The sequence below is a fragment of the Musca autumnalis genome, unplaced genomic scaffold, assembly GCF_047663935.1.
Source record: "Musca autumnalis isolate F117 unplaced genomic scaffold, ASM4766393v1 scaffold_2, whole genome shotgun sequence".
Classification (NCBI taxonomy): Eukaryota; Metazoa; Arthropoda; class Insecta; order Diptera; family Muscidae; genus Musca; species Musca autumnalis.
Genome location: NW_027411755.1, coordinates 177,391,755 through 177,417,888, shown reverse-complemented (window position 1 = coordinate 177,417,888; position 26,134 = coordinate 177,391,755). Strand labels below are relative to the sequence as shown.

At 39.1% G+C, this 26,134-nt stretch overlaps 1 protein-coding gene across 1 annotated transcript; it reads right to left on the bottom strand.

Moving 5' to 3' along the window:
* Window positions 1-557: 557 nt before the first annotated feature.
* LOC141394918 (CD109 antigen-like) lies at window positions 558-25,934 on the bottom strand. The gene is made up of 8 exons (XM_073970078.1): window positions 25,767-25,934; window positions 14,502-15,803; window positions 5,250-5,517; window positions 4,914-5,181; window positions 4,521-4,671; window positions 3,376-4,438; window positions 1,186-1,710; window positions 558-1,113 (listed from the first exon to the last, which is right to left on the bottom strand). Exons 1-8 carry the CDS (start codon window positions 25,808-25,810, stop codon window positions 613-615), a joined length of 4,122 nt encoding a protein of 1,373 aa, XP_073826179.1. The 5' UTR covers window positions 25,811-25,934; the 3' UTR covers window positions 558-612.
* Between the last annotated feature and the right edge of the window lie 200 nt (window positions 25,935-26,134).

Here is a 26,134-nt window from a genome sequence, read left to right as displayed (position 1 = left end):
CTTTTTCACTATTAATTTTTTAATTTTTATAGAATTTACCGTTATTCGTATTATGGAATATATTTTTGTTGTATTTAATATTTATTTATTAGGGATATGAAATAGAACTATGTACTTTGATTTTCATAAAAATGCTTCCTTACCCTTAAAACTCGAGATTTATATGGTGTATGTAGACTTTTTTGGTTTGGTTTTTTTGTTATTGGTAGAGCGTACTTTTTGGAGCTTTTCGCATGGATGTGAGAGGGGTCCATTCTAGAACAAATAATGTCGTCGTTTGAGCAGTCATTTCAGAGCAGTAACAGAATACCATTCCAGCTTTGGCATGGGACTTGAGACTAATGTTGCTTAAATGGTGACATTGCCAATCGTTCATTCATCGGAGTACAGGACCCTTTTCTCTAAATCAACTTGGAATGTCTTTTCCAAAGTTTCTATGGGCATATGTACTCTCCCTTTGAAAAAGATAAGGACAAAATACATAATAATGCTGACCACGTTTTAGTACATACATATAGTGTAACAATAATTCTATCAAGGCCTCATGTAGGCAAAAGTTTTTTTATTGTTAGTCGAAAAGTGTTTTATTTAAATAATTAAAAGGTTAATATTTTATATTTGATATAATACAGTAGCACGTTGTTTGGTGTTATAATAATCATAGATTGTAATTGGTGTGGGTTTCAAATTATCCACTGCATGTGATTTATTGGCGAAAATATCAAAGGAGCTAAGTTCGCCCGCAACAAGTCGTTCAAAGTAGACCACTACAATGGTATCATCATTTTTCATTTCAACTCGTTGAACACGTGATGCACTTTGAAGCGATTGCAAATTATCCATGTGAGTAATGTATCCTGATGGTAGACTAATTTCCATAACAGCCATATTTGTTTCATGCCGACCGACGGATGCTTGAGGTTTATATTCAGCACTAACATTCAGCGCCAATTGTCCAGACACCGAAGTAACTTTAGATTTGCATTTAATGTGAAAATTTGACTCCTTTTCTGGCACATTCAAATTATAATTATAGGACAATTGTATTAAGGAAGATCCACCACCCTCAGCTCCAGTAGCAGTGCAGCAAACTTGGCGGGTTGCTTTCGGTAGCTAAATGAGAAGATAAAATTTGATATTTAATTATTATTGAAATCGTCGATACTTAGAGAGAGTGCTACCTACCACATGGCTTTGTAAAATAAAGGAATTCTCTTTATCCACCTCAAAGTAACCGGAAGTTGTTTCTACACCCTCTTCATCCATTGCCTTGAAATGGATTTTAACTTTTCCACCGCCCCTAGTTGGTGAATATTTTTCTGCAAAAGCCACTAGAGCTTGAAGGCCCACAACTGTATCCTGTGTTGAATCAAATCCACCCAGATTATTACGTTGACCGATTAACCACTTGATAATGGGTAATATCTTTCCCGGTTCTTCCTCGGTTTCCAATAAAGCTTGCAAAATGTATGCAGTGACTTCAATGTCATTGTTATCAAATTTCGTTGAGTTGGACCACCATTTTAAAGTATTCTCAAATTTCGATTTTTGTTGTAATTTATCAATTACTTTTTCTGCCAAAGGATGTTTTGATTTTTGGAATACCAATAAAATAAGGGCTAGGGAATAAATATTATCTTCTTTTTCCACATGGTCGGCAAGGTATTGTAACGATTTGTCGATTTCCTTTGAATACTCAGTGGCATAAACCTTAAAAAATTAAAATATAATTATGTAATTCGAAGTCGACTGAAGGACATGATATTCTACTTCACCACACCTGTTGGTGTCTGAGGTATACATACAAGACTATTTCTCAAAGACCATCTGAACCAAAATCGTTTATTATTTTAAAAATATATTTGCAAGCACCATCTGAGCTATAAACGTGGATTATTTTAAGAATATTTTTGCAAGGACCATCTGAGCTATAAACGTGGATTATTTTAAGAATATGTTTGTAAGGACCATCTGAGCTATAAACGTGGATTATTTTAAGAATATGTTTGTAAGGACCATCTGAGCTATAAACGTGGATTATTTTAAGAATATTTTTGAAAGGACCATCTGAACTATAAACGTGGATTATTTTAAGAATATTTTTGAAAGGACCATCTGAACTATAAACGTGGATTATTTTAAGAATATTTTTCCAAGGACCATCTGAACTATAAACGTGGATTATTTTAAGAATATTTTTGCAAGCACCATCTGAGCTATAAACGTGGATTATTTTAAGAATTTTTTGCAAGGACCGTCTGAGCTATAAACGTGGATTATTTTAAGAATATTTTTGAAAGGACCATCTTAACTATAAACGTGGGTTATTTTTTGCAAGGACCATCTGAGCTATAAACGTGGATTATTTTAAGAATATTTTTGCAAGGACCATCTGAGCTATAAACGTGGATTATTTTAAGAATATTTTTGCAAGGGCCATCTGAGCTATAAACGTGGATTATTTTAAGAATATTTTTGCAAGGACCATCTGAGCTATAAACTTGGATTATTTTAAGGATATTTTTGCAAGGACCATCTGAGTTATAAATGTGGATTATTTAAAGAATATTTTTGCAAAGGACCATCTGAGCTATAAACGTGGATTATTTTAAGAATATTTTTGCAAGGACCATCTGAGCTATAAACTTGGATTATTTTAAGAATATTTTTGCAAGGGCCATCTGAGCTATAAACGTGGATTATTTTAAGAATATTTTTGCAAGGACCATCTGAGCTATAAACGTGGATTATTTTAAGAATATTTTTGCAAGGACCATCTGAGCTATAAACTTGGATTATTTTAAGAATATTTTTGCAAGGGCCATCTGAGCTATAAACGTGGATTATTTTACGAATGTTTTTGCAAGGACCACCTGAGCTGCAAAAGTGGAATATTTTAAGAATATTTTTGCAAGCACCATCTGAGCTATAAGCGTGGATTATTTTAAGAATATTTTTGCAAGGGCCATCTGAGCTATAAACGTGGATTATTTTAAGAATATTTTTGCAAGGACCATCTGAGCTATAAACGTGGATTATTTAAAGAATGTTTTTGCAGGGGCCATCTGTGCTATTAACGTGGATTATTTTAAGAATATTTTTGCAAGCACCATCTGAACTATAAACGTGAATTATTTTAAGAATATTTTTGCAAGCACCATCTGGGCTATAAACGTGGATTATTTTAAGAATATTTTTGCACGGACCATCTGTGCTATAAACGTGGATTATTTTAAGAATATTTTTCCAAGGACTGTCTGAGCTATTAACTTGGTTTATTTTAGGAATTGCCACCAGAAACAGCTTTTAACTTGAATTTTTTAAGAAGGATAATCTGAGAGATAAACTGTTTATATATGTATGAACACTACTTACCTTATCTTCCAAGAAAACTTGTAGAATAAATGCCGATACTCCCAACTCATTTTGATTTGAAGATTCAAATAATTCACCGGTTTGTGGAAATTGGCCATTATCCTTTTGTGTTTCCAGCAAATACTCCAAACCCTCCTCAATAACTGTCTCATCAATTGTTATGTATTTGCGGGCTTGTATAAATGAACGAACCACATAGGCCGTTAGCCAGCTATTCGATTTACTTTGGCCCTCTCCAAATGTGCTAAATGCACCACTGAGATGTTTATAAGTCAGTTCCCTTTGATACCCCTTTTCCATATATTGTTTGGCTTTCTCCACGAGCAAAGGCATATCGCGACCCACGGCTTGCAAATATTCCAATACCAAAATATTTGGTACAAAATTAATCATATTTTGTTCACCACAACCGAATGGCATGCGTACCAATTGGTCGATGTTTTTAATGGTGGGTCCTAATATATCTCCCACCACTGTGAATTCCAGATATTCGGAATCCTCAACAATTCCGTTGGGTATGTCGGCTTTCAATGTGTATTCAAGGGGTAGACCATTCGAAGCAATGTTTATGAAATGAGCTTGATTTTCATATTGGGTCACACCTTCTGGTTCCACTTTTAGTTTTTGATGTATGGCATCCCCAGCCAATGGAGTTATGGCCTTGATTTTCAACAATATTTCTCCCACTATTTTGGGTTTAATTGTAAAGGTTAGCGTCTCCCCACTATTGGAGGGCACAACCAGCTTTTTGGTTACTTGCAAAGGATCGCAGGTTTCTTCCATAAATTCGTATTCATCATCAGAATTTTCCATGGTAACAACTGCTTCCAAATCATGGTCCATGTAATTAAAGACGATTATAGGTACGGCTATAACTTCACCTCGTTTTATCGAATACGGTAGGTGTGTGCTTACAAAGAATGGTTGAAATACCCGAACTTTGGTTAGTTCTTCAGTCATACAAAATCCGCTTTGGGGATTAATTGAAAATCCCGAAATAACCCATGATGTTATGGTATCGGGAATCTTTTTGGTGAATGTCGATAAACCGTTGACATTAATGCTACCACAGAGGGGATGATAAGAAGGAATTTGGAATTCAATTATGTAGATCTAGAACTTTTTTAAATTCAGTAAAAACCTACCTTTCAATATCCTCGAAAATCCAAGTTTCCACAAAATTTTTACGTACTGGTGGATTTGGCGTTTTAGCGGCCAAACAATACGCTACGCATTTGGATTCAAAACTATCAAAGAAACCTTTGAAATCACCTGTATGCCTTAATTTCGGTATTTCTACAAATAAACAATAATAAATAAAATGTAGTTTTTAGTACATAAAATTTTAATTTAATGGATTTTGGATTATCAGGTAGAGGTTTGGCAGTTCCGGTGATATCATCCCTTCTTGGGGAACTCCATGCTTCACTATATGAGCAAAAATATAGTGGGTAACCTAACGATTAAAAAAGGTCGTAGGGTATCATTTGACCTTATCAAAGGCTTTAGGTTCAATGCTACCATTCTTACACACTTACTTGGTTGCGGCTGGAGGGCATTTGTAAGTGTAACCAATCCACAACGTTTGCCAACTTGCTCGCTAGACCATCTATCAGCAAGATATAAGCCGGATTCATAAGAATTCAAATCATCAAAAATTGTTTCATAATCAAAATCATTTTCCGTTTCCAACAACAATACACTCTGATCAACAGCCAATAGGCCCACAAAGGACTCTGGATCAGTTTCGATTTGTAATGTTACCTCAGCACCAGGTTTCGTCTCCTCAAGCGCGGAAATTTTAAGCTGTAATTAAACGAAAACATTTATCAGTTTGGCACAAAACAAATTAATAATGTTTAATAATTATTTACCTTATTTTGAAATTGTTTCGCAAATCTTAGTTCAACCATTGACGAACGAACTTCACCAATATCATCAATAAAGTAAGCAAATATTTTAGTCTCTGGCACCATATCGAAAGTAGCCATCATCTTGATGCTATACGATTTTGTAATCCCATCGTTCAAACGCACCAGTTGTTGTCGTAGAATTTTACCACGGGCAATTACAATGTAGACAAAATCGACTAATGGCTTATCCGATAGTATATCAATTGTAAATTCTTCACCAAGTATAGGCCTACAAAACGATAAGGGTTTAAAGAGAAAAGAAGTAAGAACGGCGTTGAGTTCGGTCGAGCCGAATTTTTTATATCCTTTACAACAAAGTATATTGAAGTGAATAGGAGCAATTAGTTTCCTTTCGTTTATGAAAGTACTAAGCTCTACCTCTTAATGCAGGAGTAGTATATCCCAACTGACAAAAGAGCTCATGTGGGGCGTCATCGTAGTTCTTATCAAAAAATGGATCAATATTTATAATTTTCCAAATTGAGCTTTAGGACTCCTGACAACACATAATATTAAATTACAGCAATCTCGGCTCGAACATTTGACAAAAAACCCTCGAAATACATAAAATTGGGCAACACCGGCTGGACCTAAACTTGGATATATGTATGTGGACAGTTTGTTTTCGAGTAAGTTTTCTATCTTCTGGGAACACAAAAATCCAATTAACTACCAAATCGGTAGAAAAATGTGGCTACTGTCTGATTTTTTGTCAAGGGACGTTTTGTACCTGTATAAATGTCGTGTACTTTTAGCGAAGACTAAATACCAAAATTAAGTTATTCCATTTGTCAAACCACCGAAAATTGAAGGATACTGTTCTATGGGGGCTATATGAAGACCTGTCCCTATGCCGACAAATTTCTGGTGGAAAGTTTTATGCCCCCAACGAAGATCGGTGGGACATTAGAGCAAAAGTCCTGAAAATACCGAAAATTTGGAATCGCAGTTCTATGGCGACTATATGAAGACCTAGAGCAATACAGAAAAATTTCAGTTGGGAACTTGTATATCCCCATCGAAGTCAAAAAATTTCAAATTTCAGCCGTTTCGGTGGAACACATAGGCCACAATCTTCAAAATACATACCGAAAATCGGGAGATACTCTTCTATGGGGGCTATATAAAGATGAGGACCTATACCAAAAAATGTCAGCTTAAAAGTTTTGTACCCCAACGAATGCTAAATTTCAGCTATTTCGGTGTGTTAATGAAGCTAAAACCTTCAAAATACCAGAATCGGGAGGTACCGTTCTATTGGGGTTATATGAAGACGTGGACCTATACCGACAAATTTCTGATGGAAAGTTTTGCACCCCAAGCTAACACTAAATACCAAATTTTAGCCATTTCGGTGGGATTTTGAGGTGGGAAACCGAAAACCGGAAGGTATCTTTCTATGGGGGCTAAATGAAGGCGAGGACCTACACAAAATTCAGGTGGAAAGTTGTATACCCCAAAGAAGACAAATACCAAATGTCAGCCATTTCGGTGGAATATTGAGACCACAACCTTCAAAATTCAGAAAATTGGGAGGTACTTATCTACGATAGCCCCCATGAAGGCGTGGACCTATACCGACATACTTCAGGTGGAAGGTTTAATACCCCTAGCTAACAATAAATACCAAATTTTAGCCATTTTGGTGGGATATCGAGACCACAACCGTCAAATACAGAAAATCGAAAGGTACAATGGGGGCTATATGAAGACCTATACATATAAATGCATATAAATGACAATTTTTAGCAATTTCGGTGGGATATTGAGGACACAACCTTCAAAACACCGAAAATCGAAAGGTTCCGTTCCAAGGCGGCTATATGAAGACGTGGGCCTATACCGACAAATTTCTGGTGGAAAGTTTTATGCCCCCAACCAAGACTAAATACTAAATTTAAAAAAAAAATCGGTGGGAAATTGGAGCCGAAATCTTGAAAATACCGAAAATCTATGGGGATATATGAAAACCTAGAGCAATACCGAAACATATCAGTTGGAAACTTGTATACCCCCAACGAAGACTAAATACCAAATTTAAGCCGTTTCGGTGAGACATTTATGCCACAATCTTCAAAATACATACCGAAAATCAGGAGATACCGTTCTATGGGGGCTATATAAAGATGAGGACCTATACCAAAAAATGTCAGCTGGAAAGTTTTGTACCCCAAAGTAGACTAAATACCAAATTTAAGCTATTTTGGTGTGTTAATGAGGCTAAAACCTTCAAAATACCGAAAATCAGGAAGAACCGTTCTATTGGGGTTAGATGAAGATGTGGACCTATACCGACAAATTTCAGGTGCAAAGGTTTGCACCCCAAGCTAACATTAAATACCCAATTTTAGCCATTTAAGTGGGATATTGAGGACACAACTTTCAAAATAGCGAAAATCGGAAGGTATCGTTCTATGGAGGCTATATGAAGGCGAGGACCTATACCGACACATTTCAGATGGAAAGTCTTATAATTTCAACCAAGACTAAGCACCAAAATTCAGCCACTTCGGTAGAATATTGAGGCCACAACCTTCAAAATACCGGTACTGGTCTATGGGGGCTATATGAAGATGAGGAGCTATACCGACAAATTTCAGGTAGAAAGTTGCATACCCCAAAGAAGGCTAGATACCAAATTTTAGTCATTTCGGTGGAATATTGAGACCACAACCTTCACAATTCAGAAAATTGGGAGGTACTGGTCTACGATAGCCCCCTGAAGGCGTGGACCTATAACGACAAACTTCAGATGGAAGGTTTTATACCCCTTGCTAACACTAAATTTTAGCTATTTTGGTGGGATATTGACGCCACAACCTTCAAAATACAGAAACTCGAAAGGTACTGTTTTATGGGGGCTACATGAAGAAGTGGACCTATACCGACAAATTTCAGGTGGAAAGTTTTGAGACCCCAGCTAACAGTAAATGCCGAATTTTAGGAATTTCGGTGGCATATTGAGGACACAACCTTCAAAATACCGAAAATCGGAAGCCCTTGGAACGGGCGCTATATCAAGACGTGGACCTTGCCGACAAAGGTGGAAAGATTCGTACCCCCAGTGAAGACTAAACACCAAATTTCAGTGTTATCTTCAAAATACCGAAAATCGGGAGGAACCGTTCTATGGGGGATATATCAAAACGTGGACCGATATAGCCCATTTTCAATACCAAACATCCTAGGAGTAATAGAATTTCTGTACTAAATTACAAAGCTCCATCTTGATTTCAACAGACGGACGGACGATACCGTCTGGAATGACGTGCTCGTCTGTAAAAACTCCCTTCAGCTCGCATATAAACACTTCCTTCCGCTCGACTCCAATCAGCTCGTCTATAATAACTTAATTATGACCTTCTATTAAAACTCCCTTCAGTTCGTCAATAAGGACTCCCTTAAGCTCGTCCGTAAAGACTCGTCTATAAAGAAAGCCTTGTGCTCGTCCATAAAGACTACCTACAGCTTGTCTAAAAAGACTCCCTTTTGCTCGTCTATAAAGACTCCCTTCAGCTCATCTATCAAGACTTCCTGCAGCTCATCTATAAAGACTCCCTTTAGCTCGTCTATAAAGATTCCCTTCGGCTCGTCTATAAAGATTTAATTAAGCTCGTCTGTAAAAATTCCCTTCAGCTCATCTAAAAAGACTCCCTTTAGCTCGTCTATAAAGACTGAATTCAGCTCGTCTATAAAAATTCTCTTCAGCTAGTCTATAAAGACTCCCTTCAGCTCGTCTATAAAGACTCCCCTTCTATAAAGACTCCCTGCAGCTCGTCTATAAAGACTCCCTTCACCTCGTTTATAAAGACTTCCTGCAGCTCGTCTATAAAGACTCCCTTCAGCTCGTCTATAAAGACTCCCTTCACCTCGTCTATAAAGACTCCCTGCAGCACGTCTACTTCAGCTCGTCTATAAAGACTCCCTTCAGCTCGTCTATAAAAACTCCCTTCGGCTCGTCTATAAAGACTCCTTTCAGCTCGTCTATAAAGACTCCCTTCAGCTCGTCTATAAAGACTCCCTTCAGCTCGTCTATAAAGACTCCCTTCAGCTCGTCTATAAAGACTCCCTTCAGCTCGTCTTTAAAGACTCCCTTCAGCTCGCCTATAAAGACTCCCTTCAAGTTGTCTATAAAGACTCTCTTCAGCTCGTCTATAAAGACTCTCTTCAGCTCGTCTATAAAGACTTCCATCAGCTCGTCTATAAAGACTCCCTTCAGCTCGTCTATAAAGACTTCCTTCCGCTAGTCTATAAAGACTCCCTTCAGCTCGTCTATAAAGACTCCCTTCAGCTCGTCTATAAAGACTCCCTTCAGCTCGTCTATAAAGACTCCCTTCAGCTCGTCTATAAAGACTCCCTTCAGCTCGTCTATAAAGACTCCCTTCAGCTCGTCTATAAAGACTCCCGTCCGCTAGTCTATAAAGACTTCCATCAGCTCGTCTATAAAGACTCCCTTCAGCTCGTCTATAAAGACTCCCTTCAGCTCGTCTATAAAGACTCCCTTCAGCTCGTCTATAAAAACTCCCTTCAGCTCGTCTATAAAGACTCCCTTCAGTTCGTCTATAAAAACTTCCTTTAGCTCGTCTATAAAGACTCCCTTCAGCTCGTCTATTAAGATTTCCTCAGCTCGTCTGTAAAGATTCGTCTATAAAGAAACCCTTGTGCTAAAGACTCCCCTGTGTTTAAAGTCAATGTTAAAGTGCATGTTCCTCAACATTATTTCTCCCGTTTCCGGGAAGAAACGTCACTATCTGTAGCTGTTAATCAATCAGTATAAGCCAGATGTTCTGCAATCGACGGATACACTGGTTACAAACAAGGCTGATATGAAGCTCACTAAAGTCGGAACAAGGACTAGGGCCCGAGATGACGCACACATTGTCATCATGGCAATGTATGTCCGTTCGAAAGCAGACTTCAACTGTGCCAATCCCAACGATGTCAATTTAAGTGCGGTCGCTGAAGTAATCATTGGATAATATCTCAATGCAAACCACCACAACTGGGGAGAGGGCACGACAGACACGAGAGGACGTGCTCTGCATCAATTCCTCATCAGCTGCCCGAAAGTAGACCTGTGTTCGACGTTTGAACCGACCCAACACCCACGGAAAGTCGTTCATAGACTACTTTCTTCGAACTCCTGGACTAGTGCAAGGCTTCCAAGGACCGCTGGCAAGGCACGACTTCGAATCCGACCATCGAGCACTGGAGATGACCTTGCTGTACCTTAATCTCGAACAACGCACGGAAGGCAGAAATCCTGGCATTTGATGGATCTTTATGAGAAAACAATAGCACATCGAGCACCGAAGAATTCTTGCGGCACCGCAGGAGAAGCCGTCATCATATTATTCTGCTCAACTACTGTCACAACTTTGGTTATTTCCCGATAGCATGGAACGAGGCTCTAGTGGTACCGATCCCGAAAGCTGGAACTGATGCTAGTCAGCGAGGAAGTTATAGGTCAATTTTCCTATTATCGGCCGTTGGAAAATTGATTGCATACTTTCAGCTGCGATGCATCAACCGGGTCATCGAAATCAGGAAAATTTTGAGAGACTGCCAATTTGGATTTAGAGCTAAACACTCATGCTCTGGCATCGTTCTCCATGAAAAAAGGACCATTGCGGTGAGCCTGGATATCGCCAAAGCCTTCGATATTGTATACAAAATATAAGTTTGGCATCGATCATCAAACCGCATGGTAGCAAGTTTTTTGAAGGATCGAGTCTTTCGATTAAGAGTAGAAGACAATATGTCCGAACAACGGCCCGTTAAGGCTGGAGTGCCTCAAGGATAATTTCTGGAACCAGTGCTATATAACCTGTTCATCACCGACGTAACAGGACCACCTGAAGGAGGAATGCTGCTTACCTACGCCGATGATATCCTATTGGCGACGCGAGGACGCGTTGGTGGCACAGCGGAAAGACGTCTGAATGTGTATATGGATACACTTCACAACTATTTCAATAAATGGGGAGGGGTAGGGCTCAACATAAACGTTGGAAAATAAGAATCCGTGGTTTTTAAGGGCAAAACAAAGTCAACCACAAAAAGTTTCCGGAGGTACATATCAACCATCAAAGTTGGTAATAAAATCATAGAATTCTCTGACAGAATGAAATACCTTGGCATCATATGAACACGACAGGCTTGACTTCGGCCGGCACGTGGACTATGTGTGGCCAAAAAAATGAACTTCACCTGCCAAATGCCAAAGGCGGAAAAGCCTACGGAAAAGTATGTGAGGAGGATTATCACCGAATGTAAAACTGCTTATCTCCAAGCAGTCAAGTTTGACTTCTTATCCGTTATCTTTCCAAGCAGGGACTCATGGGTTAAGGGCATATCTCCTCTGGACAGTCTGGCAAAATACACAGACGGTTCAAAAATGGAAGAAGGCACTGATGCTGGCGTCTACTGCGAGAAGCCATTCATCAAACACATACAAGCTTGACGATAGCTGCAGTGTTTTTCAGGCGGAGATTCTTGCTATCAGAAAAGCAGCAGAAGTGGTGAAAAGACTTGAAGGTAGTCTTATAGGACCGGTGACAATATATGTCGATAGTCAAGCGGCCCTCAAGGCTCTCAAGTCATGGACGATTAACTCTTGAGCTATCCTTGTTTGCAGGAAGGCTCTGCATGACATACACAATATCGTAAAGCTATGTTGGGTTCCAGGTCATAGTAACATAATGGGAAAGGAGGTAGCAGATGAACTAGCTCGAAGTGGCTCTAAGTCTATCGACCTTCCGGTTGATGAAACTACACGGCCAACGAGAGGGCACATCAAAGATGGCTCTTGGAACCTGGTTGCAAGATATCTAAATCAATCTGGTCTGTGGTATCTCGTCGTAGAACGACCTCACTCCTCTCACTTGATAAGTTAGGGATACAAATCACGATGGGACTTATAACAGGTCACTGCAGAGTGTGATCCCTAACTTCGAAATGGGATGGCAGTGGCATTGACTACTGCAGACTTTGTGAAGATGCGAAGGAGACAGAGACTGTCGAAAATTTACTCTGCAGGTATCCCATATTGCAAACAAGACGACACAGAATACTGGGAAGATATGATATTGATACTCTGACCTTTCTGTGTAACATAGATTCCATTGTCCTACTTAACTTTACCAAGCACCTATCATGGCTTGGCAAGGTCCCTAACTAACATAATTCTATGCTAATTCTCTTCTTTCTACTTTTAGTACATCAATTGGCCAACGAATCACATCTTCATCTCCACTCCATTATCTTACCACACCATCAAACCCTACATCTACACCTGATCCGCATTTTAAACTCATCATCATCTCACCATATCTTTATCTTCACATCTTTACTTTAACTCCATCATCTACAATCTACCTAGGATGAACACAATGGACCAACGGTCTCCGAGTGAAGCAGTCACCTATACTATTAGACGGCTGCGCATCCTTAAAACTAACCTCATATACATGAGAAAGAGCGCTTCAAAACTTACCTCGAAAGGTATGAAGTTAACCCAAGACCTACGGGAAGGTGAAGAGAGCTGCTGGGCTACGCTTTAGGCAGCCGGTAGAAGAAATCGTAAACAACGATGGAACCTTAATCTCGGCCAACGCACAGAAGGCAGAAATCTTCGCAGATCACATGCAGGATATTCACCAGTTCCAAGCAACGATTGATACCTCCTTCCGCATCCAAGTGAGCACGGCTGCAGAACGGATATGAAATAACACTCCGATGATTGAATTTAGCAACAAGCTAAAAGCAAATGCATCCTCAACAGGTGATGGATCTTTATGGGAAAACAACGGGCTTGTTGATCCAGATATGGTCGGATCAGCCATAGCACGTCGAGCGAAGAAGTCTTGCGGCACCGACAAAGTTCGCAGGAAATGCCGTCATACTTTTCCACACTATTCTGTTCAACCACTGTCTCAACATTGGTTATTTGCCGATAGCATAGAAAGAGGCTCTAGTGTTACCGATCCCGAAACCTGGAGATGATGCTCGCTCAGCGAGGAAGTTATAGGCCAATTTTCATATTATCGCCCTTTGGAAAATTGTTTGCATACTTTCTGTTCCGACACATCAACGGGGTCATCAAAACCAGGAGAATTTTGAGAGACTGCCAATTTGGTTTTACAGTTAAATACTCCACAACCCATGATCTAGCAGCCTTCTCCACATACGTATCGGAAGGTTTTAAGTCGAAAAAGGGACAATTGCGGTGAGCCTGGATTTCGCCAAAGCCTTCGATATGGTATGGCAGAATGGCATTTTATACAAAATGCAAACGTTTGACTTCGATCATCAAACTTGCCGCATGATAGCAAGTTTTTTGAGCGATCGAGTATTTCGAGTGAGAGTATATGACAAAATATTCGAGCAACGACCCGTTAAGACTGGAGTGCCTCAAGGATAACTTCTGCAACCAGTGCTGTATAACTTGTTCATCTGAAGAAGGAATCGTGCTTACCAATGCCGATGATATCCTATTGGCGATGCGAGGACGCTTTGGTGGCACAGTGGAAAAATACCTGAATGTGTATATGGATATACTTCACAAATATTTCAACAAATGGGAACTCAACCTAAACGCTGGAAAATGCGAATCCGTGGTTTTTAAGGGCAAACCAAAGTCAACAGCAAGAAGTTTCCGAACAAAGTTGGTAATGAAATCAGAGGAAGCTCTGACAGGATGAAATAATACCTTGGAATCATATGGACACGACAGGTTTGACTTCGGCCGGCACGTGGACTATGTTATGACAAAGGCCAAAGGGATGAACTTCACCTATCAAAGGCTTTTTCGTATGCGAGGAGGACTATCACCAACAATAGACACCAACGGAAAATACCGACGTCCACTTAACGGTATAGACTTTATTCGGACCGATGTCTTTATGATGAAGAACAGGCTGAACTTTCTGGAGAGGAGCTAAGATGTGGATAATAGGATGGTGGAACAGTTCCTGAAGTACAATGAGGAACTGTTCCCGCCATTCTCAGAAACAAAAACACCTGCCGCCTGCAGCTTTATTAAATCTGCGTGATGAAGGAGTCTTATACGATGACGACCGCCAAACCCAAGGACCAAGTATCATCGAATGCAATGAAATGTCTATAAAGACTCCTCCTGGTCATCTATAAAGACCCTCTTAGAAATATTGACATGGCCCTCACATAGATCTTAAAAACACGTTGTGTACTTACTCATCTTCTTGATGACATACAGTCAAAGGACCAACACATTTATCGCCCTCATCAGATGGTCTCTTAAGAGTTAAACTATAATAATACATTTCCTCCTCAAATTGAAAAATGACCCTGTCGTAATTTTCATCCTTGGTTATATTAACTGTGAAAACTGCAATGCCCTCGGAGTTAACTTCAGATTCAAATAGTAAATCATTTTCCTTGGGTGTATATTCCATGTTACAATGTGGAATTATAATAAGTTTTGCCTTAGACTTGGCATTTATTATTGGGCGACCATTTAGATCTTTTATCAATGCCTTGATTTCAAATGGTTTATTTAGTTCATATTCTCGCGGCTCCCAATCTAGTGGGGTAATGGTGTAACGAGAGCGTCTCAACTTAACCTCTGTGGTGGCGGTTTGTTGAATATCTGTAAAAGCTTCTGTCATAATTGCTTCAATATTTATCTGCCAATCATTGTAATCGGATTTTTCGCTCAAATTAAAATCTTCCATAAAACTAATTGCCACATCTGTTTTTCCGTTAATGTCCATGGATTTCTCCGAAGTTGCTAATATTTTGGAATACTTCTTTAATTTTGCAATAATCTTCAGAGATCCTTTCACAGGTTGACCATAAGTATATTGGGATAGAACTGTCACTTTAATTAATTTATCCATTAGCCCTATTTCGGGATCCGTTTCAATTTTAACACTAAATTTGGGTAAAACATATTTGGCCACTTTAAAACTTTTCGAGGTTTTGTTTTGATATTCTTGCCCTTCGGTGGTAATATTGAAATTCCATTCACCCAACACCGGTTGTTCGGATAGCTGAAATTGTCCTCGATGTACGCCTTTATTAAATTGCAGATTTTTTATTTGCTTGATTTCATTAGAGGCATCATCGCTTAATACCAAATTCAGGGTTGTGTGTAGATTGGCTGGTCTTAGATTTCTATCCAAGGCCATGATACGATACTGCACTAAATCTCCAGGTTTATAGGTGGCCTTATCGGTTTGTATATACAGTTTAGGTTCTTCATTTTTATACAACAATTTGTAGGTTTCTTTGAAAATTAAACCCTTGGTACCTTCGGCTAGTAGTTCATAGTGACCGTATTCAAGTAGTGGCGGAATTTTAAATAGAATCATTTCGGACGTAAAAGGTTGTAGTTCGATGGTTTTAGTGTCATTGTAGGAAGGTCCTGTAATACCAACATGTATGCTGACCGGTTCTGTGCTTTTGTGCAATGTCACAATTACAGCATAATCGAAATTGGGTTGAATTGTACCAGGAGCTATAATAGTATAATAACTGAAAGATAAAAAGTTAAGTAAGTATAGGGTTAATTTTTAGCAGGTTAAAAAAGGTTATAGTGAAGATAAGGGATAATAAGATATCCTACACTAGTTTGTAATACTACTGAGTTTCCTCGAACTGTCCTGTGCTAGTATATACAGATTATTATACCCTCCACCATAGCATGGAAGGAATATTAAGTTTGTTTTTCCGTTTGTAACACATTGAAGTAATAACTTGCGACCCCCATGTAACGGTACCTTCCGATTTTCAGTATTTCGAGGATTTTAACTAAAATTTTTAACCGAACTGGCAATAATTTGGCATATAAGACTCTCAGTGATCACAACACTTCTCCTAAAAAATTTACAACATTGGTCCATGTTTTGGTATAGCCTGCATATAACGGTACTTCTCGATTTTCGGTATTTTGAACGTTTTTGCCACATTGTTTGACAGAACTACCCGTAATTTGACATTTGAGGTTCCCTGCATTTACAAAGCTGTTCCACCAAAAATTGTGAAGATAGGTCCACACTTTGATATAGCCTCCATATAACGGTATCTCCCGATTATCGGTATGGTGACGATTTTAGCTAAAATGTTTAACTTAACTAGCTGTAATTTGACATTTGAGGTTCTTAGTGGCCACAAGACTTCTCCACAAAATAGTGGTAACATAGGTCCATGTTTTGGTATAGCCAAAATATAACGGTACCCTCCGATTTTCGGTATTTTTAGGATTTTAGCTAAAATTTTTAGCTGAACTAGCTGTAATTTGACATTTGACACAAAACTTCTTCACTAAAAATCGTCAAAATAGGTCCTTGCTTAGGTGTAGCCCCCATATAACGGTTCCTCCCGATTTTCGGTATTTTGAGGATCTAAGCTACTTTGTTTGACGAAACTACCCGTAATTAGACGTTTTAGGTTTCCTACAGTTACACAAGTTTTCCTCCAACAATTGCCAATTATAGACCCCATATTAGGGTACCACCTGATTGAATACATTTTTTTAGATTACATTAGATAATTTAGGTATTTGGGGTATCCGAGATCGAAAATTGTTTGTATCTAAAATTGTGGACAGGAAAGGAAACTCATAATTCCATTTTAGTTTAGAATATTTTATGGTGGAGGGTGTAAAACGTTCGCCCCGGCCGAACTTAACGCCTTTTTGCATGTTATGGTTTTATTTACTTTCCTGTAATTGGGTGACGTAGGGGATGGAAGATACCAAGCAACGGTCCTGACCGGTTTTAACATGGCAAAGCCCAGGATTTATCTTGGTCCCTCTTTCATCTCAAGTGGACACTGACCTCCCCGTGGTGTCACCTGGGGATCTGCCTTTAACACCCGTTAAAGGTAGTGAGCTAACATGTGCCGCGCGTTCACCCATAAGAACGTTAAAAACTTGGGTTTGGGCGTCGGGTTAGTAACCCTCCCCTAGAAAAAAACAACTTCTATGAAAAAACGAAAGAAAAGAAAAACAAACCCCTCTAAAGTTGACGAACCCCGCAAACGTTTTAAGGACCATGATCTGCGAATCTGCACCTGGAATGTTCGCACTCTTTATAGAGAAGGTGCAGTCTTCGCATTGGCAGACGTACAAGGCCGATATTACTGCCATACAGGAAATACGATGGATTGGGAAAGGCGTCACAACAACACCTAAAGGTGACGCACTGTATTATAGCTGCCATGACGTAAAGCATGAGTTTGGTTGCGGATTCGTAATTAGTCGGAGACTAAAACATCTGGTATCCAGCTTCACCCCAGTGAATGAAAGACTTGCTGCAATTCGAATAAAAGCTAAATTCTTCAACATCAGCTTTATTTGCGCTCATGCTCCCACTGAAGAAAAGGACGAACAGACCAAAGATATATTTTACGAGCGCTTAGAAGAAACATATGACCGTTGCCCTGCCCATGACATTAAAATCATTCTAGGCGATTTTAATGCCAAAATTGGAAAGGAGAATATCTTTGGCCCAACAGTCGGGAAATTCAGTCTCCACAGTGAAACATCTGACAATGGTATGAGGCTGATAGACTTTGCAGCTGCAAAAAACATGGTAGTTAGCAGTACCAGATTTAATCATCTCGATATTCATAAGGGCACCTGGCTGTCTCCAGATCAGAAAACAAGAAATCAAATTGATCATGTTGTGATAGATGGAAGACATTCATCGAGCGTGTTGGATGTACGATCGTTCCGAGGCGCAAACATTGATTCGGACCACTACCTTGTTGCAGCAAAGGTACGCACCCGCTTAAACGTAGCAAACAAAGTACGAACAGACACAACACGAAAGTTAGACATCGGTAAGCTGCAATCACAACAGATAGCCACAGCATATTCTACTCAACTAGCCCAATTGCTTAATCAAAGCACTCCTCCTCCCGATAACATATCAGCGCAATGGCAAAGCATTGCCCACTCCATGCAAACAGCCGCAAAATCCATACTTGGATACCAGAGGCCTCCACCAAGGAATCCATGGTATGATCAGGAGTGTCGTGCTGCCACCGAAGAGAAAAATGCGGCATATAAGGCTACTTTACAATCCGTAGCAACGCGTAGCGCACGAGAGAGATACAGGGAGAAAAGGAGAGAGGAGAAACGTCTTTTCCGCAGGAAAAAGAGAGAGATGGAAAAGCGGGAGGCTGAAAAAATCGAGACGTACAGGAGCCAGAATGAAGTCCGAAAATTCTACCAAAGAGTCAAGCATCAAACTGATGGCTTTGGTACAGGCACATCCTCCTGTAGAGACCAGCAAGGTAATTTGGTAACTGATACAGATAGTGTACTAAGGATATGGAAAGAACATTTTTCAAAACTGTTGGTATCCAATAGCAGCGAAGACGACGAAGATGCCACAGTCCCAATCCCAGAAGATGGTATTGAGTGTATACCGCCCAGCCAAGATGAGGTAAAGACAGCAATAAATCGGCTGAAGAATAATAAGGCAGCAGGAGCCGATGGCCTACCAACCGAACTGTTCAAAACCGGAGGCGACACGCTGATAAGGTGTATGCATCAGCTAGTTAGCACCATCTGGCAGGAAGAACGATTACCCGACGATTGGAACCTGAGTATCCTGTGCCCCGTCCACAAGAAGGGAGATAAGACTGTATGCTCTAACTATAGGGGCATAAGTCTACTCCCTATTGTGCGAACGACTAAAGCCTATGGTGAACGAGATAATTGGACCATACCAATGCGGCTTTAGACCTGGCAAGTCCACCATTGACCAGATATTTACCCTGCGGCAAATCCTGGAGAAGACCCAAGAGATGCAGATCGACACCTACCACCTTTTTGTCGATTATAAAGCAGCCTTCAACAGCCCGCTGCGTTCAAAGGTATTCCAAGCCATGTCTGAAGTTGGTATCCCCGCAAAGCTCATCGGTCTTTGCAAAATGACTTTAACTGACACGAGGTCCTCAGTTAAAATAGGAAAGAACCTCTCCGAAGAGTTTGGTACCAAAAGAGGTTTCAGACAAGGAGACAGCTTTTCGTGTGATCTCTATAACATCCTGCTGGAAAAGGTTATACGAGAGGCAAACGTCAAAAGAAGTGGCACAATCTACACCAATAGTCACATGTTACTTGCTTATGCTGATGATATAGACATCATAGGCCGATCAGTAAAAGAAGTAACTGATACCTTTATGAAGGTCGAAGGAGAATCTGCTAAAGTAGGTCTGGCGGTAAACGGTGAGAAGACCAAGTTGATGGTGTCGACGCGCAATGCGTCCATTGAGCTCGGAACGACTGTGGAAGTTGGTTCCTATAATACTGAGGTAGTAAAAGACTTCGTCTACCTCGGCACCTCCGTAAACACAACAAACGACATCAGTTGTGAAATAAAAAGAAGAATTATATTGGCCAACAGATGCTACTTTGGATTAAGTAAGCAGTTCAAAAACAAAGCCATATCTCGTCAAACAAAAATAACGCTGTACAAAACACTGATACTACCCGTGCTGATGTATGGCTCCGAAGCCTGGGTACTTGCGCAAGCAGACATGGCAGTGCTTGGTGTGTTTGAGAGAAAAATTCTTCGAAAGATCTACGGACCAATCTGCGTTGACGGTGAATATCGACGTCGCATGAACCACGAGCTGTATCTGCTGTACAACGACATCAATATTGTTAAACGTATCGAGATGCAGCGATTGCGTTGGCTAGGCCATATCATAAGAATGAGCGATGATGACCCCGCTAAAAAGGTGTATAAACACGGACCGCTTGGCGGTGCACGCAGAATTGGCAGGCCAAGGAATAGATGGCGCAAACAAGTGGATGATGAGATGAAAAGGCGCGGTATTCCAGAAAGCGAAGCAACAAATAGAGAGAATTGGAGATCTTTTCTTAGTTCGGCCTATAGAACAAATGTTCTGTAATGGGCCAGCTAAGTAGTAAGTAAGTGGTTGTAATTAAATACCACGAAGCCTCCCTTGTGCTCATCTCTTATAAATATTGAGCCGAACTGAATATAGACCTTAAAAAAAATATTCTTTTCTTATTATCCGCTATTATGATTTCAACATGATGCATGAAGTAGCCTTACATTGCATCTAAACACAGAAGAATTGAACTTTTGTGGGGGTTAGGTATAACACGTGCTTGAGCTTGATATATGTTTAAGAGTGTTATAACAAAGTGCACAGTGTGGACTCATGTCAGTCACACCTTTCTATAGTTTTTGCAAGCACCAGCCACCATGTACTTATCTACGAAAATATCTATCGTTGTAATTAGGACCCCAAGGATTACCTTCAGTAAAATGTTCAAAACTTTTTCGGGCATCCTTAAACTTCATTTAAACGAAAAAAATCACTTGTCCCAAGTCTGAAAGAAATATTACGATGTTTAAAGTGTGGACCAAATCGGGTAATCAATTCGAGAGTTATCGTGTACATCAGTCGTTTCGTTCGGTTGCCGCAAGAGTTTTTAGATATTTTTGCCATTTTCTCAGTGAGTATAGACTGGTCCACAAAAAATATATTATTGTAATCTGCACCAAAAGGACTACCTTCGGAAAAAGGTCTAAATCGATTTAACGTGCAACCCATAAATTGCGCTTTGTTAAAAACTTTTGAATTTTGTGGGATAGTTAGCCTAATGTTAGGAGCAAATTTTACGATATACAAAGTTGGGACCGAATTCCTGCGAGAGTTGTCGTACGAATTAGGCAAAAAGCTACATCGAATCCAAGTTATCTGAAATGGAATCCACTGTTTACTGTGGAAAGAATTTCACGAAATTTGTAGCGATCGCTAAGTACTTAAATATTGTTTTTTGGCTCATATTCGACATCATGTTTAACTCCATCTCACGTGCCAAGTGGGGACAAAGTCCTTAAGTTTCAGAGTAAATTCCATGGGGTTATGGTCACTAGGTTTACCGTGCAATTTAATGGAGCTTCCTGAAACATGCAACGAAAGTTTCACCTACGAGAATGTCAAAATTCCTCTGTTTAATACTCGTAAGAACATACTACCACGAAAAACAAAAGAAAATACCATCGCTTTAAGGATCATGATCTGCGAAACTGCACCTAGAATGTCCGAACTCATTACAAACAAGTGAAAATGGTGTTATACTCCATAAATTATATTGAAACCAGATTTCAACCATTTCGTTGCAGCCAAATCAGCAAAAGATTTAAAAATGCCGAAAATCAGGCGGTGCCGTTCTACCGAGGCTACACTGAAAAGTGGACTCATACCGACAATTCTGTGCAGATATATGTTATAGCCCCATCGGAGGCTAAATAACGTGTGTGTATGAGTAATGTGGCAAAAACCTTCAAAATACTGAACATCGGGGGGTACTGCTCTATGGGGGATATACCAAAACATGGACCTATGTTGATTATGCATGGGAGAGAAATTTTGCAACCACTGGGAACTTTAAATTTTAAATAACAGTTAGTTCCGTCAACAAATGTAGCTAAATTCCTCAAAATACCGAAATTCGGGCGGATCATCATATAACGGTTTTTTTTCGGTGTGCTATTCCAAAACATGGACCTATGTTAACAATATTTGATTGTTAAAGTTTTTCGACCACAGGGAACCTCATGTGTCAGGTAGTTTGGTGAAAAAATGTAGGCAACATCCCCAAATTATCTAAAATCGAGAGGTACCTTTATATGAGGGCTATACGAAAACATGGGCTATACTATGCTGACATGAAGTTTCGTGACTGCAGGGAACCAAAAATTTCAAATAACTAGTATTTCAATCAAAATGCAGTTAAAATCCTCAAAATACCTAAAATCGGGAGGTACCCTTATTTCAAGACTATAACAAAATATTTATGTACCTATGTTGACAGTTTTTGATGTAGAAGTTTTGGACCGGTCAAAAAAGTATCTTAAATCCTCAAAATGCCCAAAATTGGGAGGTACGCTTATATGAAGGCCATGCCAAAATATGGACCTATGTTGACAATTTTTGGTGTAGAACTTTTGTGATCAATGTTAATTTTGACGTACAAATTTCAGCTCGTTCGTTTCAAAATTTTAGCTAAAATTCTCAAAATACAGAAATCCCGATTTTCTCACCTCATATAGGTGGTTATACCAAACCATGGACCTATGTAAACAATGTTTGATGGGGATGTTTTTTGACCCTTGGGAACCCCAAATGTCAGATGAAAGTTAGTTCGGTCAACAAATTTGGCTAAAGTCATCAAAATATCAAAAATTGGGAAGTACCGTTAAATGTACGCTAGACAAAAGCATGGACCTATGTTCAAAATTTTTGGTGGAGAAGTTCTGTGACTGCAGTGAATCTCAAATGTCAAATTACAGTTAGTTCAGTTAAAAGTGTAGCTTAACCCTTAAAAATGCTGAAAATCAGGAGGTACCCTTATATAGGGTGCTACACCAAAACATGGACGCATGTTGGTAATTTTTGGTTGAGAAGTTCTGTAACCACTGGGTTGAGATTCCCTGTGATTACAAAACTTCCCAATCAAAAAATTACAGGTAGTTCGTTAAATAATGCAGCTAGAATCTTCAAAATACCGAAAATCGGGAGGTACCGTTATATGGGGGCTATACCAAAACGTGGGTCGTTATAGCTCATCTTCGAAGTTGACCTTCCTATGGAAAGAAGAAACTCGGTTGCAAAAATATAGCTTTCTAGCTCAATTATTGTGGGCGCTAGAGTGATTACAACAGACCGACGGTCGGACATGGCTACATCGGCTTAGAATTTTATCCTGATTAAGAATATACGGTGTCGCTAATGATAATGTGTTGGAATTACGATCGGTTCCAGCTGCAAAGGTATGCAAATACAACAGACATATTAATCATATCCAACTCAATTTCGGAATTGTTTAATAAAAACACTATTCGTTCGGGCAACTTATCGGCGCAGTGCAAAGTATTTCTTACCATTTTCGACACCATTTCGGGTGACCCACTGGTCACAATTTTGCAACAAAAAAACCAACAAATTTTAAAACTCGACCATATAGGGGTCGAGTACCCCAGCCAGCGCTGGCTAACACGATGAAATGCTCAGCAATCTGAAGGGGCTATATTAAAACGAAAACCTAAAATATTTCTGGAGAAAAGTTTTGTATTAATTAATTGATATGATCGAGCTAACATGGCTGAAGGAGTTTGTATTGAAAAATGAATTCTAGCGAAGTACCACACACCCAACCACTATGCTACGATCGTTTCGCTGGTGGTTTAAGCCAGTTCATCAGGTATATTTTGAATGTAAATGGCTAGAAGACAAAGACTGATTTTGATAACTTCTATTTTTTGTAGACTCAATGAAGACTAAATATTAACTTTCAGCCACTTGGGCGAGATAATGAGGCTAAAACATTTAAAATACGGAAAGTAGGAAGGACGAATCCTGGATCTATGCGTATGTGACCGTAACAAAACAGCAGATGAGAGGTATTCGCGTTTTCATTGTTAAGCTAGAAATAAATACTGTAGCCCTCGTATATGTTTCAATCCCTGCGGTGGTACCATATGGCACCACTTTAAAACATTCATCGGAGACCCCATAAAGTATATATATTCTTGATCAGGGTAAAATTCGATCCGTCCGCCCGTCCGTCTGTTGAAATCAAAATACAGCTCGCATTTTTTTAAAATAGATCTTTGGATTTTGGTATAGAAGTTTCTATTACTCCTAGGATGTTTGGTATTGCAAATGGCTTATATCGGTCAACGTTTTTATATAGCCCCGATTTTCGGTATTTTGAAGGTTTTAGCTTCATTATCACACCGAAATGACTGTAATTTGGTGCTTAGTTTGCGTTGGGGTATGAAACAATCCCCAAGAAATTTGTCGGTACAGGTCCACGCCTTCATATAGTCCTCATAGAACGGTACCTCCCAATTTTTGGTATTTTGAAGGTTTTAGCCTCATTATCACACAAAAAAGTCTGAAATTTGGTATTACGTCTTCGTTGGGAGTATAAAACTTACCACCTGAATTTTGTCGTTATAGGTTCACGCCTTCATATAGCCCCATGGAACCGTACTACCCGATTTTCGGTATTTTGAAGGTTGTGGCCTCAATATCCCACCGAAATGGCTGAAATTCCGTATTTATTCTTCGTTGGGGGCGCAACACTTTCCACCTGAAATTTGTAGGTATAAGTCCACGCTTTCATATTGCCACCATAGAAGTGTACCTCCCGCTTTTCGGTTTTTGAAGGTTGTGACTTCAGCATTCCATCGAAATGGCTGAAATTTGATATTTAGTCTTCATTGGATGTATTCAACTTTCCTCTCTTAATTTGTAGGACCACGCCTTCATATAGCCCCCATAGAACGGTTCATCCCTTTTTGCGGTATTTTAAAAGTTGTGGCCTAAATATTCCCCCGAAATGGCTGAAATTTTGTTTTTAGTCATCGTTGGGGCGCAAAACTTTCGACCTGAAATTTTAATCCCATTTTAATCCCAGGTTGCGGCTTCAATATTTCACCGAAATGGCTGAAATTTGGTGGTGAAGGGTATAACAAGTTCGGCCTAGCCGAACTTAACGCCGTTCTTACTTGTTCTAACTGTAAAAGAATACTTCCGTCGATTTGTTCTTCGAGTTCCACTTCATGCCCTAAAAGCACGACAAAGTGAAAATTTAATTTTTTTCTAAAATCTTCCGCAGCAATTGTGTTAAAGAAGGCTTTTCCAAGATAATTTCATACAAATGTACATTAGACTGACCCAAAAAAATTGGAACTCCTATCCCCTATTTTTTTCCATTTGATCCAAAAACTTTATATATGAAGTTTTATTGCGATCGGTTAACGTTAACCCGTGCCAAACTAGCGAATCCTACAACAAATTGTGAAATCGGCTCGGATTTTAATTTTAGCTATATTATAGGGCACAAATTACCTATAATTCGCCATATATGCTTATTGGAGCAATATCAAAATCTGGTCCGATTATCTAAATTTGTTGTAGAATTCGGGTTTTAGCCACAACAATGAACTAGTAACATTTTTTCATCGATTGGAAAATAATTGCTGCCTGTAGAGCGATTTCCTTAAAATTCGCCTTTGGACATCGTCCAAAGTACTTTGGAAATTAAAATCGGTATCGGGTGTGGTACGGGTTAACGTTAACCGATCATCATACATTTTTGTACAAATCGTTTTTTAGCTACAACAATGAACTGGAGAAGGATTGGAACATGTTGTCTTTAGAAAATCTTGTGAAAATGCCCCTTTGGCCTCATACAAATTACTATGGATACAAAGATTGCTAGGTTAGCACGGGTTAACGTTAACCTATCGCCATAAAATTTCATATATAAGGTTTTTGGATCAAATGGAAAAAATTAAAAAAATGTTTTTTTGGGTCAGTCTAATGTTCATATGTGGGTGTAGTTCGTCATATATAATAGAATATTAACTTTAATCAAGTATTTAGTAGATTCACAATAAATCCAAATATTTTTACTATTTTCTATAAACTCACCCATTCTGTGGTATATTATTATGAATAACTTGTGGATTTTCCATTTTGTTTGTAGTTATTGTGGTATTATTTTATATTATTTAAATCGAACACATTTGTATACGTCTGAGAACAGCGAACAACTTAGAACGTATGATTTAGTTTTCTAAAACAATACGATGTTATGCTAGTGCCTTTTACTAGCATCAAATCGAACAACTAATAATGTCTATAAATGTGATATACGAGAGCTGATACCTAAGTTTCTGGTCTAGACAACATTACGTGTTGCTAGGCGTCATTTGACATTTTCATTAGAAAGTTTGACAGTTTTTAACATAAACGTACTCAGTACGGTTTAACGTACAAAATGTGTTGTGTTGTTTAAA

What these genes read in the sequence shown, in the direction of transcription:
- LOC141394918 (XM_073970078.1), bottom strand. Translation starts at nt 25,810, where the DNA reads ATGGAAAATCCACAAGTTATTCATAATAATATACCACAGAATGG. An exon ending in AATAATATACCACAGAATGG is followed by an intron (nt 15,804 to 25,766) that starts GTGAGTTTATAG and finishes TTTATCTTTCAG; the next exon opens with TTATTATACTATTATAGCTC. An exon ending in CGAAACAATTTCAAAATAAG is followed by an intron (nt 5,182 to 5,249) that starts GTAAATAATTAT and finishes GTTTAATTACAG; the next exon opens with CTTAAAATTTCCGCGCTTGA.